This window comes from Erpetoichthys calabaricus, chromosome 8 (genome assembly GCF_900747795.2).
Source record: "Erpetoichthys calabaricus chromosome 8, fErpCal1.3, whole genome shotgun sequence".
In the NCBI taxonomy this organism is placed as follows: Eukaryota; Metazoa; Chordata; class Cladistia; order Polypteriformes; family Polypteridae; genus Erpetoichthys; species Erpetoichthys calabaricus.
This window is the reverse complement of record NC_041401.2, coordinates 2,528,570-2,546,381: the sequence shown is the minus strand read 5'-3', so window position 1 is coordinate 2,546,381 and position 17,812 is coordinate 2,528,570. Positions and strand designations below refer to the sequence as shown.

General features: G+C 42.8%; 2 protein-coding genes across 3 annotated transcripts in view; both read left to right on the top strand.

Moving 5' to 3' along the window:
* The window catches only part of LOC114655295 (CASP8 and FADD-like apoptosis regulator), a 42,505-nt gene extending 37,302 nt beyond the window's left edge, over nt 1-5,203 (top strand). The window contains exons 9-11 of one of the 2 annotated variants that reach the window (XR_007935532.1): nt 278-776; nt 1,008-2,247; nt 4,724-5,203. Coding sequence is in view for 1 of the 2 variants with exons in the window: in XM_028806185.2 (XP_028662018.2) it covers nt 278-776; nt 1,008-1,137 (629 nt within the window). In the remaining variant the exon portion in view is untranslated. Of the gene's footprint in view, nt 1-277; nt 777-1,007 lie in introns of both variants that reach the window. The other variant, XM_028806185.2, reaches the window with a different exon arrangement.
* A 2,111-nt stretch (nt 5,204-7,314) lies between these two features.
* LOC114655292 (uncharacterized) overlaps nt 7,315-17,812 on the top strand; it is a 78,292-nt gene continuing 67,794 nt past the window's right edge. The window contains exon 1 of the mRNA XM_051930460.1: nt 7,315-7,432. The gene's annotated coding sequence lies outside the window, so the exon portion shown is untranslated. The remainder of the gene's footprint in view (nt 7,433-17,812) is intronic.

The window sequence follows — 17,812 nt, the reverse complement described above, 5'->3', positions numbered from 1 at the left end:
TTACTTTGAGGCTTCACGGAGAGTGATGGGATTTATCATCACAGATTCATTTAAAGCTGATGAGCCAGTCTTTACCGTGTGGGTAGAGTCTGCCAGCTGTGAGCGATTATTTGACGAGATGTTAAGAACATACATAAGAACGTAAGAAATCTGACCAACGAGAGGAGACCATTCAGTCCATCAAGCCAGTTTGTTCAGCTAATAGCTACGCTGTCCCAATAATGTTGACAGTGTTAAGCCAGTGCCCGCGGCTCATAGCTTCCTCTTTATCTTTCAGATATACTGCGCCACACCTTTGAGAAACTTCACTTCAGAGTCGTGCTTCATAAGTGGCTCAGCCTCCAGGACACCTACCTGGCTCTGACGGAGACCGCGAGGATGCAGGAGCACAAGGAAGCTGATGCTTTTGCCTGCTGCATTATCAGTCGAGGTTTCTCTTCGGGGATGCTTGCCACCAACAATGAGGGTCCAGGTTTGCATTTTGAAGATGTCAGGAGGCTGTTTTCAGCTAAGCAGTGCCCGTTCCTGATGGCCAAGCCAAAGCTCTTCTTCATTCAGAACTATGCCGTTCGGCAGCCGGGCGGTTACTTCACCCTGGTCACGGGTGATCTGGAGGTGGATGGGTACTCGCACAATGCTGAAGTGGAGCCCATCCTAACTGAAGCTGACCTGTGCTGGAGTTACAGCAGGTGTGACGCATGCATGCTGGAAATTCCAGGTCACCACTCGGAGTTCCTGTGTACCTTATCAACGGCACTGATTTCAGGGCAGAAAAGGTAAAGCAAAGTTCTGGGCAGTGGGCTGCACCTCGTATTTCATGGCAGATCCCTTTTGCATGCCCGTGGGGTCTCATTTATAGGTCTGTTTTTATACCCAATAGATTATTACATTTATAGGAAAGACGTCCGCTGTTGAGATCCCAAGGGTGCCTGCCAAGTCCAGGCAGACAGGAGAAGAGCTTTAAGAATAAACTGACATGCTCCCTTCTGTCTCCTCCTTTCTTTCAGGCAGGCAGATCTCCTGGACGTGCTCACAGAAGTCAAGAGTGCCACGAATGAGAAGAACTGTCACAACCTCAAGGACGTCTGCTACATGACCCTGCAGCACAGCCTTGTTAAGAAGTTTGTGCTTCAGTAGGAGAGCAGCATGCCGTTCAGCCCAGGCCACTTGCACTGTGAAGCTTGGGGGAAACGAGTCGGAGCGAGAGAGGTTGATTTCTAGATTGATCCCCACATCGTGTTCCCATTTGTCAGGTGTGGAGTTTTTTGGGGGTTTTTTTGGTAGTCCTGCAGGGTAACCAGATTAACTGGTGGAGCAAAAGTGTTGGATTTATGATGAATGTTGATCATCTAAATCATTCTGGGTGGTTCTGATATGGCCAACTAACCTGTGTCAACAGAAGGGGTTGAGTTGCTAACCAAAGATGGATGAAGAGGATTCGGTAAATGATGTAGTGTGCTGAAGGGTGTCACATGTTGAAAGAGTTGTAGATGATGTTGGCATTTAATGATTCTATGCAAGTGATCCGCGTGTCGGCTTATTGTCAAGCATGTTGTTAGGCTTATTGCAGGGTCTGCTGGGATGACGGACCCACCATTCTATTAACCCCAAGACTAAGCTCTGGGATGTTGTGCACAGCAGTGGCTTATCTACACAGGCTGCATTACAGTGGAAGAAGGAGAGTTCAAACACCTCAGAACACTCTGGACGAGAATCGCCAGTCCTGTCCATTTAACTCCTCTAAAACAAACATCATGTCGAGTTTGGACAGTCCCTAAAGTCTCGCTGTCCACCACACTACTTGGTCTCTCATTCCAGATGTCTGTGGTTCTCTTCCTAATGTTTGTGTGAAATTTCCCCCTTCACAAGTCTCCAGCCGTGTCCCCATGTTCTTGATGAACTCATTTTAAAGTCACCGTCTTGATCCACTAGACTAACTCCTCTTCATCATTTTAAACTCCTCAGTCAGGTCTCCTCTTCATCTCCTGTAAAGGCTCGGCTCTTTTATTCTTCCTTCACAATTCATCCCCCTGCAGCCCTAGAATGAGCCTGGTCGCTCTTCACACGCTGCTATGGCTCCCCCCAGCACTGCCCTCCCCTTGGCATGTGAACACTATTAGGGCGCTGCGGGTCATTTGGACACTACATTCACTGCTGTGCACACACCACATTCAGACATTTACGATTTGTATTCTTATGACATGTAGCAAAACCGATGCCAGCCTTGTGCATATTCAGGAAACGAGAGTCTAGAACACGGGTGTCGAAGTCCAGTCCTGGAGGGCCGCAGTGGCTGCTGCAGGTTTTCATTCTAACCATCTTCTTCATCAGTGAGCCATTTTTACTGCTCATTAACTTCTTTTGCTTTAGTTTTAATTAACTTGACTCGGGCCCCTTTGTTGTCTCTTTTTCCTTAATTAGCAGCCAAACAATAATGAGACAGGTGGCACGGTGGCCAGGCACAGGCAAAGTAGGCGACCGCCTAGGACCCCCACTGCCAAAGGGCCCCGCCCAGCCTTTTTTTTTTTTTTTAGCCATACCCAAATACAACTTACAGGTTCATATTTCAGAAGTACAAATTTTCGGTGGGAGAATTATCAGTATGGTTACATGTGAGCAGAGAGGAACCAGTGATGACGGGCAGCATCGACGGTGACAGGGGGTCCTGGGGTAGCAGGTGGGGCCCCAATGGGGGGGGCAGATCATACCCCTCACCTGCCAGGGCGTCTGCACATCAGATCAATTACAATGGCTTAGCATTAATATCCGTTGAGCACAAAGTCATCGACTCCCTCGATTATTCACACTTAATGTAACTTATTATTATTTATTATTAATCAAAGACTTTGCAAAAATGAAAGTACGCAAGGTATTTTTACATTAAAGGTTTGATTTTACATGCTATGTTAGCTTTAGTCAGTAGGTTCCTTTGACCTGTTCCTCTCAAATCTGGTATATATAATATACAGTTGTAACAGTTTGAGGGCGCTGTCGCTCCCTTGAACCCTTGTTCGAGACGCCAGACACCAGATAAAAGTCCAATATGACTTTATTTTATCAATAAACAGTGCACAAAGCACCCTCCGCTCCACAATACTCATAAATCCAATAATCACAATCCTCCTCACTCCCAGACGCGTTGCCACCCTTCCACCCAGCTCAGCTAAACGTCCTTTTATAGTCCTTGACCCGGAAGTGTTTCGCCCTCTCTGTCCACGTGACTAGGAACACCTCTGGGTCATAAAAAAAATCCTTTTCTTCACCCCGGAAGCACGTCATTCCTCTTGTTCATGTGACTTTGACGTACTTCCAGGGCGTAGGGAAAATAATTACTGCTCCTCCCTGCAGCGCCCTCTAGCGGCCCCCGTGGTATCCAGCAGGACTGTAAAGGAAAACTCCAATGTCCATAATTCCCTGCTGGCATTCAGGGTACCTCCACACTGTAAGGAGAGCTCCACCTGGTGGCCTGGGGGTATTGGCCGGGATAATTGGCTGGCCACCTATCACACAGTGTAATCATAAAATGATAAGCTTTACCTCACTTATTGTTACACATTTATATCCATCCATCCATTTTCCAACCCGCTGAATCCAAACACAGGGTCACGGGGGTCTGCTGGAGCCAATCCCAGCCAACACAGGGCACAAGGCAGGAACCAATCCTGGGCAGGGTGCCAACCCACCGCAGGACACACACAAACACACACACACACCATGCATACACACACGGGGCAACTGAGAATCGCCAATCCACCTAACCTGCATGTCTTTGGACTGTAGGAGGAAACCCATGCAGACACGGGGAGAACATGCAAACTCCACACAGGGAGGACCCAGGAAGTGAACCCAGGTCTCTCAACTGCAAGGCAGCAGCGCTACCCACTGCGCCACCGTGCCGCCACACACTTATATGGTTAAAATAATTATTATGCATTCATATGGATAGAAACAGCAAGGCCCCAACAGGTACCTTTGCCTAGGACCCCCAAAAACCTAAGAACGGCCCTGCGGTGGCACAGTAAGGAGACCAGGGTTCACTTCCCAGGTCTGCGTGGGTTTCCTCCCACAGTCCAAAGACATGAAGGTTGGGTGCATTGGCCATCCTAACAGTGTCCCTAGTGTGCTTGGTGTGTGTGTGCCCTGCGGTAGGCTGGCGCCCTGCCCGGGGTTTGTTTCCTGCCTTGCGCCCTGTGCTGACTGGGATTGGCTCCTGCAGACCCCCGTGACCCTGTAGTTAGGATATACAGTAGCAGGTTGGACGATGACTGACTGACTGACAATAAGGAGACACACATGACCAGCTCACCTGTGCCCATCACACAATATCTCAAAATAAAGAAAGGTGAAGCTCTCAGTAAGGTTGACCTCTCAGGTCACCAAAACATTTTGTTGGCGTTCTTAGAAAAAACAGAAAATCAACAGTTTTAGAAATGTCTGCTGCGGCAGAATGAGAGCAGCGACAGGCCATGGAATTAAATAACGGGTTTAAATAATCGGCTTCTCATTAAGAGATTGGTTGGAGTGAAATTGGCTCAAGTCTGAAGCCCCAGTTTAGCCGCTCATCTGTCGGCTCGTTCCACGTCTCATTTCTCTTTGGCTGTCATTTAATGAAGAAAGGAATAAATTCAGAGGACTGAATCCTTAAAAACAGGGATTTTAAAATGAAGGGAAAAGAAGTTAATTAGCAGTGGAAACTGATTGGGAAAAGAATGAAAACCTGCAGCCCTCCAGGCCCGGAGTTGGGGACCCCCGGTCTAGAAGTTCTGCCTATAGGAGGTGACACAAGAAGAACGGGGTGCAAGGGAGACGGGACAGTAGGTGGAAATCGAGGGCCTTGAAAAAACAAAATCCTTGTTGCCTTAATTATTGTTCCTACAAAATATTTATTGATATATAGTTTTTATTTTTTTATTTAACCAGGACATTAATAGATGTCTCTTTTATGAAGTATTGCATTTACCATTTCCTATTATTGCACTCATTATTGTTTACTGCTTTATTGTATTTAAAATGTCAGGTTTTACATGAAGCTGAAACTATTAGTTAGTACCGTTCCACTTTAAAAAACCAAATTGCGATTGTATCTGAACTGAAATGAAGCCGATCGTCATCCATCTCTGTTTACTTCACATTTAACAGAAGAGAAGTTGTACTTTTGATGTATGATCTCATTATTTTAATGAATAAAACAAATCAAAATGGCCTCAGTCCTCCCCCCTACCCAAACCTAATATTTGGTAACACAGCCTGTGGAGTCGAGAACTGCCATCAGGCTCCTTCTGTGGCTCTCAGAGAGATTTCTGCGCTGGTTTGGCCCGCTCTGCTCCAGTTCTCCGAGGTCTGACGGCTGACATTTTTTTTCAGCTCTTTCTGTGGATGTTCAATGAGGACCTCAAGCAGACCAGTCCAATGTTTTCATCTCCATTCTTACTTTCTTGTTTTTTGACTGCTGGAGGACCCGTGACCTGTGACCGAGATGAGATGCAGCTTTCTGACACCAGGCTGTACGCTTCACTCTAAAATGCCGTAATCCTCCTCTGCCGCCATGAGGACCTGCACAGAGGCAGCGAAGCAAACCAAAACCTCATTGAGCCTCTTCCATGTTTCACACCAAGGATGGTGAAGCTTCTGTGACAGTGAAATTGGTGCGACTGACTCCGTTCAAAGGACCTTCTCCCAACATGCATTTTGAGCGAACTCTACAGTACTTGGGCTGTTTAGGCCTTCTCTCTTAGAAGTGGGGTCTTTGTGGCTCTTCTACTATTCAGTGATGGATTTTTACGACTTGAAACTGTTGTAATTTCAGCTTAAAGGTCAGCTTGGATCTGTTCTGAAGGTTTCCTTGGTTCTTTCTTCATTGATCCAACAAAATGTCCCATCACTTTTAGGTCAGTTTTAATCGTTCATGGCTACAGTACAGAGAGCCCTAAAATGTCTTGATGGCCACAGGAACATCAAGCTCTTTGGAGGTGGTCTTGTGGCCTTGCCGTTGACCACGCTTGGCTCTTACTGTGTTTATTGTCTCAGCAGTAATGGTGGGCATTTCTATTCACTTTACTGATTGGATTTTCTCGAACTACCCGTTTAAGTGAATCGATTCCTTTGATTCGTCGATAGGGTTGGAGGCCAGCAATATCTTAAACAACAATTCTCTAATTTTGTTATTTATAAAAAAAAACTTGTAAGCAAAAGTCCATACGGAGTGACTGTTCTCCCTTTCTTGAGCTGACCATTGATAAATCACTTATGAACTATTAAGGTCTGGTCAGGTCAGATTGGAGAGCCTGCACTGGTAGGTACATCGTGATGCTGCACCCACCACATGACGAAACACCTCGGGATCCTGGTTATGCGGTCCAGTCCCACCCTCTGGAAATGACCCTCATATCTGCCACAGCCAGGTGTTACATGGGCGTCCCCTTGGCCTGGTTCAACCACTTGGGTCCTTAACATTGAGGATCACCCTCGGGTAATGGTGCCACATGGCCGTAGTGCCGTAACTGACACTCCCTCACAATGCAGGTCATGTGCCTCATTCAGGACTCCAGAGTCACACCAGCCAGACCCAAGGACTCTCCGAAGTGACACACGTGAAGGAGTCGAGTCTTCATCTCAGGTCACTGGATGGCGTCCATGTCTCACAAACAGGGAGCACCAGGACTCTAAAGACTTGGACCTTCGTCCTTTTGCTGAGATATCAGGAGCTCCACACGCCCCTTACCAGCGACCTCATGACCCCCCCATGCTCTCCCAACCCATCTACTGATGATGAACTATTAAGTGTCTTATAAAAGTAATATTTCAGCACTTGTCCAAGATGTTAACTCCATTTAAAGATAATGAAAATCCATCTAATATGAAAGTGTCTGCAATGGTGTGACTGCTTTTAATCAAAGAAATAAAACCATCTGGGATGGAGTCGCACACCATTTTATATTCTCTTACGGCTGAAATATTATCAAATTGGAAGCAAAAATCAGAATAGGCAACTCAATGATTCTTCTCAAATAACCGGTGAATCAGTAAAATATTGTTCTTAAACCATTTCTCTAAGAATAGTGACTTTTCCTTTCTAGGTAATGCGTTGTTCCAGAGAAAAAGAAAAAATGCGTTTGTAAATCATAACGTGCATGTGGAGAGCGGACAACTTTATAGATAGTTGACTGATTTTATAGCAGCACGAGAGCAGGAACCCATCAGCTCTGCTAAAAGTGTTTTGCTGTTAGCGACGCCTTTTCCCGGCAAGCTGTCACTGTCACCGTCATCGCCACCGCCGCCAGGTACGCTCTACTTGGGAAGTTTGGACTTCGCCCTTTACTGTGAGCCCAAAAGGCAGCTGCGTTACGTCATCGAAGCGCGACGGCCAACACCAGGAAACTACGGAAGACAGTCGGAGCGGTCGGGCGGACTCCAATGGTCCAGCTTGTCACAGGTAGATTTAAAAAGTCTGTTGGGGCGAAAGCACGAAGACACCAAGCAGCGGGTTACTGGCGATCCGCTGGGCGGGTAAGAATGCGCGGGTCACGTCAACCGTAACGAGAAAAAAGTTTTTAAAAAGGCGCTTGGAATAAACGCGCGTCGACTCGCCAGTCCGCCCGCCTCTCCATGAACGGAGCGAGGAAAGACCAGGGAGACAGCGGACTGGGGACAACGTTATCAACTTATGGAGGACCGGGCGGACTGCTCGTAAAACTGAAGTGAGAAGCAGCAGCAGCGACAGCAGCAGGGAGGCTTTTGTGGGACGGAGGTGCGGGGCGCCCGGGTTTACGTGCACGCCAGTCCGGCTCGGCTCTGATTCGGAACCGAACGGTTTGCTTTTTAAATTCCGTTTCGGCGTCTTGTTGTTCTCTTTCTTTTGGTTACTTCTGGTCAGCCAGGGGGGTTACGCCTTTATATCCTTCTAAAAAGAGAGACCGGTGTCCGCCGATCAAAGGTGTTAATGAAACCAAAAGCAAAGTCACGAGACCAGGGTAGCGCAGGAGGAAAGTGTGCGCCGTCTCCGAACTGACGTTAAGGGGCGCGAGGGAAGAGTCGTTCAGAATGGCCGAAGGGGCTTCGTGTCTCGATGGATTGGCAAAGGTGGGGAATGCAGGACTGAAGTCTCGTGACGAATACGTGGGAAACCCTCAATGGGCGCCAGCTTGTTACTTAAAGTTAAGCGATTCCAAGGGGGCTGTAAATGGCCACCCGGCCTGCTAGTTTTTGTGTCCTCCTCCTCCTCCGTGTCTGTTCCACTTTCTATTAGACCAGCCTCCATCACTGTGTCTTCTTCTCTGTCCCCACACCCCGTGTCTCTTCTCGTTTTGTGCCCATAACTTTCTTTCTTGTATTTCCTTTGAGATTTACTCAACTTTAAACAGATCTCTGATTCTCCCATTGAGTGCTCTTTTTACTTTTTCATGCTTTTATTTTTCTTTGCACCGATTTAAATGGACTCTGTGGTGGACTGGTGTCCCGGCCAGTGACTGGTCCTGCCTTGTGTACTCAGATTCTAGGTAGCCGTTTTCTGGACAAGTGGATTTAGAAAATGGATGGCCAGATGATCTGAACTGAGCCTGAAGACTGACCAGTACTTCATCAGGCACACACACACTGGGACTTGTGTGCACGTGGGGAGGCCAGGGGTCCGCAACTGCAGTCGACATTATTCAGACAACCTGAAAAAGACACTTTGGCCACAAAGGGTCATCACAGACCCCACCAAACCCAATGTCAGTCTTGGCTGCTGATGACCATTTATTTCCACAACCATAAATCTTCCTCCACCTTTCCTGGTTGACATGGTGGGCTTCTGACTCCTAAGTACTCGCAGCGCCAAACCATTCTGTGCAGGAAGATCTTCAGTTTGAGGACAGCACCTCCTAGCAGCACCCTGTGACGACACAAATGGAACCCAACAGGGCAGCTTTATGGATCCTTCTGTTGCTCTGTGGGTGTCCAAATTGGGGCTCCTCAAGAGTGATGCTGCCACCCAGTGTACTGGTGAATAATGGGCACCCAGGAGGCAGTATCTCACTGCACCTCACGTCTTTAGTCAGGATGGTTGGTGTTCTCTTTTCCGGTCGGGAGGCTCCGCCATTTCAACAGTCCAATGGTTATACTGCCTTCCTGGCCTGGTAAGGGAATTCCGTCCACCCCTTCTAGAATTCCAGTCCATCTGTTTGTCCCACCTCACTGGCTGGCTTTGACAGGGAACACCTACTTCTATTCTGGACCATTGTTTCTGTTGGCCTCCCAGCCAGTTAAGAGAACAGTGAGGGACCGTCGAAGCTGAGATGTCAGTCTAAAGATACCAACAGATTAGGCAGCTGGACAAGTCCAATGCTTGAAATTCTATGGACACCAGTAGCGGCGCACTGCTATAACGATGACGTGCCGTGAATCCACTTGACTTGACATTCCTAGTTTTCAGACTCTTTCTCTGTACGTTTCTCATTCGTTTGCTCAGAGGTTGATGCGCTTGCTGATTCCTGACCAGCTCTTCTTTTCTCCACCCTAGTGGCCCGCTTCTTCTCTTCTTCCGTTGGCATCTTTTTGAGTTAAAACTGATTAAGTCCGTGTTTGTGTTGCAATTCCTTAGTACGTATCTGTTAACTTTTCACTTAAGCTGGCACTTCAGTCTGCCTCAAGAATGATTTAAGATATGAAGAGGTAGGAGAAGTGACGGCAAAGGTGGTAAAGAATGAGAACGGCGCCCGTACACGTGTGCCACTGCCGAGAGTTAATTCTACAATAAAATATAATGAGTAATAAAAATCATCACCCCAAAAGCGGACAGTAGACGTCACGTAGTACATGCGAATCAAATTTCAGGTCAACAGTTCAAACGGTTTGCGAGCTAACAGATGATTTAAAATCCTGGACAGACAAACACACAGCCACGCTAGCGTATTATATATGAAGTTTATAGCCGTCTTTGTCCAAAATGACCAAAGTTCTGCAGCTTTTAGTTTGCTTCATAGGACAGTTCAGGCAAAGGTGTGACGTGTTTTCAAGTAATCCCACAATCCAGATATCTTAGTTTTTGTAAAATTCACTCAAGAATAGAGAGAAATGAAAGAAGAGAAGTTAGCCTTAAACAGAACTTTACTTTATAACATCACTTGTTTTCTCTAAGTTTGGTCGTACTTTCCTAGTTTCAAATCTTCATATCAAAGCGGTCAGAAAACTGTACGCCAGCAGCCTGTTTGCAAATTAATCAAACGGTCTGAACTTCTAGAAGTTTGACGATTTCCTAACTGGTTTTGTGAACACTCCGTTATTCAGGTTTCATGTTAACTTACAGGAGGTGAAAGACTGCATCATAATCTAAGCAACTAAGACAAAGTGATCCTCTATTGAAATTAAGCAGACACTCGTGAATTTAATAAGAAATCTTTGCATTTATATAGCGCTCTTCTCACAACTCAAAGCACTTAGCAATTGTAGCTTCAGGGCCCAACAGAGCAGAGTCCCTGTTGGCATTTATGGGATTCGAACTGGCAACCTTCTGATGGCCAGTGCAGAGCCACCAGTCCGCCATTCTGTGGACTACCAGCCTTCAGTTTGCCTTTTACACCTCCAGTGTGCTGGCTTTAAATTCTGGGTCATTGTGGGGGGTCTTGTTAACAGGACCCCTCAAGTACACCCCCTGCTATCTTAATGCATGTGCAATGCACACAAATTCAAGGGTTTAGCATTTAGTCGATTAGCGCTGTTAAGACCTCAGGGGTGGGTGTCTGATTTTTAGGACCGCTGCGGACCCCTGGATTTGCTTTTTTTAGTGTTAAGGCAGAACAAGGGGGGGGGCTAATATGATTGATGTACTCCATTGTGAACACTCTAAAGATGAGCCATTCTGAAGTGTCTTTCACCAGGCAGCTTTGTTTGTGTTTGGGGGGGGGGGGGGGTGTTTATTAATAATAATATTAATATATTTATAATATCTCAATACAAATATAAAATCTAATGCCTGTCTGTCTGTTTTTCACAAGAGATCAGATTTAGATCGGGGTTTTTTTTTTTTTTTATCACTCTTCAATATTTTCTTTATCAGTATGCTGCTGCTGGAGTGTGGGAATTTAATAAAGTATCTATCTATTATATAGTGCCTTTCCTATCTATCTATCTATCTATCTATCTATCTATCTATCTATCTATCTATCTATCTATCTATCTATCTCTATCTATCTATCTATTATATAGTGCCTTTCATCTATATCTCTATCTAGCTATCATATAGTGCCTTTCATCTATCTATCTATCTATCATATAGTGCCTTTCATCTATATCTCTCTCTTAGATAGATAGATAGATAGATGAAAGGCACTATATGATAGATAAAAGGCACTATATAATAGATAGATAGATAGATGAAAGGCACTATATATCTATTATATAGTGCCTTTCATCTATCATATAGTGCCTTTCATCTATATCTCTATCTAGCTATTATATAGTGCCTTTCATCTATCTATCATATAGTGTCTTTCATTTCTATCTATTTATCTAGCTGTCATATAGTGCCTTTCATCTATATCTATCTCTATTATATAGTGCCTTTCAGATCTATCTATCTATCTATCTCTATCTATCTATCTATTATATAGTGCCTTTCATCTATATCTCTATCTAGCTATCATATAGTGCCTTTCATCTATCTATCTATCTATCATATAGTGCCTTTCATCTATATCTCTCTCTTATATAGTGCCTTTCATCTATCTATCTATCTATCTATTATATAGTGCCTTTCATCTATCATATAGTGCCTTTCATCTATATCTCTATCTAGCTATTATATAGTGCCTTTCATCTATCTATCATATAGTGTCTTTCATTTCTATCTATTTATCTAGCTGTCATATAGTGCCTTTCATCTATATCTATCTCTATTATATAGTGCCTTTCAGATCTATCTATCTATCTATCTATCTATCTATCTATCTATCTATCTATCTATCTATCTATCTATTATATAGTGCCTTTCATCTATCATATAGTGCCTTTCATCTATATCTCTATCTAGCTATTATATAGTGCCTTTCATCTATCTATCATATAGTGCCTTTCATTTCTATCTATTTATCTAGGTATTATATAGTGCCTTTCATCTATCTGTCATATAGTGCCTTTCATCTATATCTCTAGCTAGCTATTATATAGTGCCTTTCATCTATATCTCTATCTATCTAGCTATTATATAGTGCCTTTCATCTATCTATCTATTATATAGTGCCTTTCATCTATCATATAGTGCCTTTCATCTATATCTCTATCTAGCTATTATATAGTGCCTTTCATCTATCTATCTATCATATAGTGTCTTTCATTTCTATCTATTTATCTAGCTGTCATATAGTGCCTTTCATCTATATCTATCTCTATTATATAGTGCCTTTCAGATCTATCTATCTATCTATCTATCTATCTATCTATCTATCTATCTATCTATCTATCTATATCTATCTATCTATCTATTATATAGTGCCTTTCATCTATATCTCTATCTAGCTATCATATAGTGCCTTTCATCTATCTATCTATCATATAGTGTCTTTCATTTCTATCTATTTATCTAGCTGTCATATAGTGCCTTTCATCTATATCTATCTCTATTATATAGTGCCTTTCAGATCTATCTATCTATCTATCTATCTATCTATCTATCTATCTATCTATCTATCTATCTATCTATCTATCTATCTATCTATCTCTATCTCTATCTATCTATCTATTATATAGTGCCTTTCATCTATATCTCTATCTAGCTATCATATAGTGCCTTTCATCTATCTATCTATCTATCATATAGTGCCTTTCATCTATATCTCTCTCTTAGATAGATAGATAGATAGATGAAAGGCACTATATAAGAGAGAGATATAGATGAAAGGCACTATATGATAGATAAAAGGCACTATATAATAGATAGATAGATAGATGAAAGGCACTATATATCTATTATATAGTGCCTTTCATCTATCATATAGTGCCTTTCATCTATATCTCTATCTAGCTATTATATAGTGCCTTTCATCTATCTATCATATAGTGTCTTTCATTTCTATCTATTTATCTAGCTGTCATATAGTGCCTTTCATCTATATCTATCTCTATTATATAGTGCCTTTCAGATCTATCTATCTATCTATCTCTATCTATCTATCTATTATATAGTGCCTTTCATCTATATCTCTATCTAGCTATCATATAGTGCCTTTCATCTATCTATCTATCTATCATATAGTGCCTTTCATCTATATCTCTCTCTTATATAGTGCCTTTCATCTATCTATCTATCTATCTATTATATAGTGCCTTTCATCTATCATATAGTGCCTTTCATCTATATCTCTATCTAGCTATTATATAGTGCCTTTCATCTATCTATCATATAGTGTCTTTCATTTCTATCTATTTATCTAGCTGTCATATAGTGCCTTTCATCTATATCTATCTCTATTATATAGTGCCTTTCAGATCTATCTATCTATCTATCTATCTATCTATCTATCTATCTATCTATCTATCTATCTCTATCTATCTATCTATCTATTATATAGTGCCTTTCATCTATATCTCTATCTAGCTATCATATAGTGCCTTTCATCTATCTATCTATCTATCATATAGTGCCTTTCATCTATATCTCTCTCTTATATAGTGCCTTTCATCTATCTATCTATCTATTATATAGTGCCTTTCATCTATCATATAGTGCCTTTCATCTATATCTCTATCTAGCTATTATATAGTGCCTTTCATCTATCTATCATATAGTGCCTTTCATTTCTATCTATTTATCTAGGTATTATATAGTGCCTTTCATCTATCTATCTGTCATATAGTGCCTTTCATCTATATCTCTAGCTAGCTATTATATAGTGCCTTTCATCTATATCTCTATCTATCTAGCTATTATATAGTGCCTTTCATCTATCTATCTATTATATAGTGCCTTTCATCTATCATATAGTGCCTTTCATCTATATCTCTATCTAGCTATTATATAGTGCCTTTCATCTATCTATCTATCATATAGTGTCTTTCATTTCTATGTATTTATCTAGCTGTCATATAGTGCCTTTCATCTATCTATCATATAGTGCCTTTCATCTATATCTCTCTCTTATATAGTGCCTTTCATCTATCTATCTATTATATAGTGCCTTTCATCTATCTATTATATAGTGCCTTTCATCTATCTATCTATTATATAGTGCCTTTCATCTATCATATAGTGCCTTTCATCTATATCTCTATCTATCTAGCTATTATATAGTGCCTTTCATCTATCTATCTATTATATAGTGCCTTTCATCTATCATATAGTGCCTTTCATCTATATCTCTATCTAGCTATTATATAGTGCCTTTCATCTATCTATCTATCATATAGTGTCTTTCATTTCTATCTATTTATCTAGCTGTCCTATAGTGCCTTTCATCTATCTATCATATAGTGCCTTTCATCTATATCTCTCTCTTATATAGTGCCTTTCATCTATCTATCTATTATATAGTGCCTTTCATCTATCTATTATATAGTGCCTTTCATCTATCTATCTATTATATAGTGCCTTTCATCTATCATATAGTGCCTTTCATCTATATCTCTATCTAGCTATTATATAGTGCCTTTCATCTATCTATCTATCATATAGTGTCTTTCATTTCTATCTATTTATCTAGCTGTCATATAGTGCCTTTCATATCTATCTATCTATCTATCTATCTATCTATCTATCTATCTATCTATCTATCTATCTATCTATCTATCTATCTATCATTTGCTTGAACATTTTGCGACTTCTCTCATCGTGCTAAGTATCAGAGTTCGTTTGCAGCACCAATTTATTTGCGTAAATCTGAGAGAGAGGCTGTGGCCCAAGAGGAGGGGGAGGTGGGCCCTCCGGAGTAAGGAGCTGGGCAGTGCCCTTCCTCACTGACGCGCCAGCCTCCGTTTGAGTCGCTCTGCCTCTCGCCACGTGTTGAAGCGCACCTCGCCTCCACTTAGGTAGCGACACCTGTTTGTTCAGCAGACATTATCATCTAGAGATTGTTAAGGCGTAACGTTTGATGTGTTCGAGAGATCAGAGCTCTGTGTGTTTTAGAGGGTAGCTGCTGATTGGCACAGATATCACAGCCACGTTGCTGTTCTCCCCACACGGGGGACGCTGTACTGTCAGAGCTGAACACGATCAGCTACAGTGGCAACGTTTGACGTTAGAGTGTCCCTACCTCTTGACAACTTTTTACATTTTTGCCAAAGAGATCACAGCTCCATTCTCGCCCCGATAGCAAAACCAACAATATTGTATATCAGGAGGCCCTCGGATACGAAAGCTATCAATAGAAATTCTTCTCAATATAAATGATTACATTTGTATTAATTTTTAAAGTTTGTCTTGTTTTACTACTAGTGTGTGTGTATATATGAGGTGTGATCCAAAAGTTCCCAGAATGCATTTATTCTGCAGCCAGCAGGGTTTGGTTGTATGAATGGCCACTAGATTGCGGTTCAAGTTGTCCTTGAGAGCTGTTATCACGCGTTATTTGTTTTTCAAGTCGCAGTTCTCGTTTAAACTTCGGTTGTGTCTGTGAAGGGTTGTTCGTGAAAATGAGTGATTTGAAAGAGCAAAGAGTGTGTGTTAAATTCTGTTTTAAACTGGGAAAAACCACAAAAGAAAGCCATGAAGTGTTACAACAAGCATTCTACAGGGATGTTGTAAGGCGTTTGCGAAATCGAATTCGCCGAACACGTCCTCAGACGTGGGCTGACGGGTCATTTCTTTTGCATCACGACAATGCACCCGCTCACACATCTGACTGTGCGCGATTTTCTGACTTCTACAAAGTTCACTGCCATTCCCCGCCCTCCATACCCCTCTGATTTAGCACCGTCTGATTTTTTTTTTTATTTCCTATGATGAAGATAAGGCTCAAGGGACGCAGATTTGAGACGGTGGAGGAGATCCAAGCGGTAAGAACCAACGTCTTGAACTCACTGACAAAAAACGACTTCCAGAGGTGCTTCGAAAGGTTGAGATCTCGCTGGGATTGGTGTATCAACTCAGCGGGTGACTATTTTGAAGGAACTGTTCACCATTAATTGTTATTTGGTGTGGATGCTTTTAAATAAATGCATTCCGGGAACTTTTGGATCGCACCTCGTATATATTGTACTGGCAAGCTTTGCTGGGCTGAATGGCCTGTTCTCGTCTAGAGTGTTCTAATGTTCTAATATACTAGCCATCCCCCGTGGCTTCACCCGCGTATTAGTGAAACAGGACAGTGAGGAGGGCACTGCCCGGCACAGCTTCACGCTCCCCTCAGGCCGCAGCCTCTCTCTTGTATTACTGTGAATATATCACTCCTGCAAGCGAACTCTGATTCTTAGCACAATAAGAAAAGTCACAAAATCAACCGGAATGTTCAAGCAAATTCTATATATATAAAAAAAGATCTAAATCCGTGAAGTTCTTCTCTCGTTCGCTAGCTAAGCGGAGTTAAGGTTACACCCCGAGGCACACGTGTGGATGATGAGGGCCCCGCAGCCCAATGACTCTCGGACTCGCGCTAATAAATCGGTACCACAAGTGAACTCTGATACTTGGCACGATGAGAAAGTCACAAAAATCAATAGAATGTGCGAGCAAATTACAGAACAAAAACCCGATCGAAATCCGTGAAAAGCGGACAGACATACAAACGGCTCTAAAAAACGAGAAGAAATTTTGCGCTTGGCCCACGAAATTTTTCAAACCGTTTCTTAGCGAGTACCGATGGGCCGAGGGTAACCTACACTCCAAATGTCAAGTCCCAAGTCCTCCTGATTCGGGAGATCTCATGATGAGCGAGTCGGTGGCATTGGTCTTTTTTATATATAGACTAGACAAAGAGCCCATCTCGACAACGTAAGATGAAATGGGCACGAGTGGAATAGCAAGTAGTAAGTATAAGCACCACAAACCTGATATCGGTGTATTGAATGAATGAGTAATTAGGCCTCGAGGCTGTAGTCAAAATCGCCTTTCAGGCCTCTAGAGCTTTAATCGAAGTCGTCTTTCTCTGAATTTTTCGCGGCTGTAAATCCGCCACCTGCTGCGATGTCGGTCTCGTAAGGTTTTTCGGGCAGCTGCGCATTCGGCTTTGGACAGACGTGAGTGAGTGAGTGAGTGAGGAGGCAGGCAAATTATATATAAGATTGTTTGTTTGTCGTCTTCTTCTCTTGAGCTTCTGTTCAGTTTTAAGAAGTTTTCACCCTCTGTGTCCGTTTTCTTTGTTCTGAGTTCAGGGGACGTCTTTCTACTTTTGTTTTCGTCTCCAGTGAGTTTGGTCGTGTTTCCCGCTGTAAACTGGCAAGTGAACTAAACAGACCAATAAACATCCAGTGGGCGTGTCGTGGACGTCTGTCATTGGGCACAAACATCTTTTCCTGGCGGGTATTTGCACAGCACTGCATTTTCCAGAGTTGTAAACTGGACGGCTACTTAATTATTCTGCGTTGTTTCAAATGGCCGAGAGGCTCTGCTGATGGCATCCACTGATGTGCTTACGTTTTATGACCGGAAGTCATTTTCGTTTAACTTTGTGATGTTGCATGTTTAGTCTCCAGTAGCCGCCGTATGAACGTGACCTCACTTTAGCTCCTCTTACTGTTTTCATTCCTGCGTGTTTTTGTTGTTCAGGTCTATTTTGTAATGTTTGGTTAACATTATCTAACATGTCGATGTTTCTGAGTGGACTGAGGTGACGTCCCACCTGCGGGCATGTGGTGTATTAGTGATGAGGACATTTGATCGGCGGTCTCACGGGGTCCTGCTGCTTGT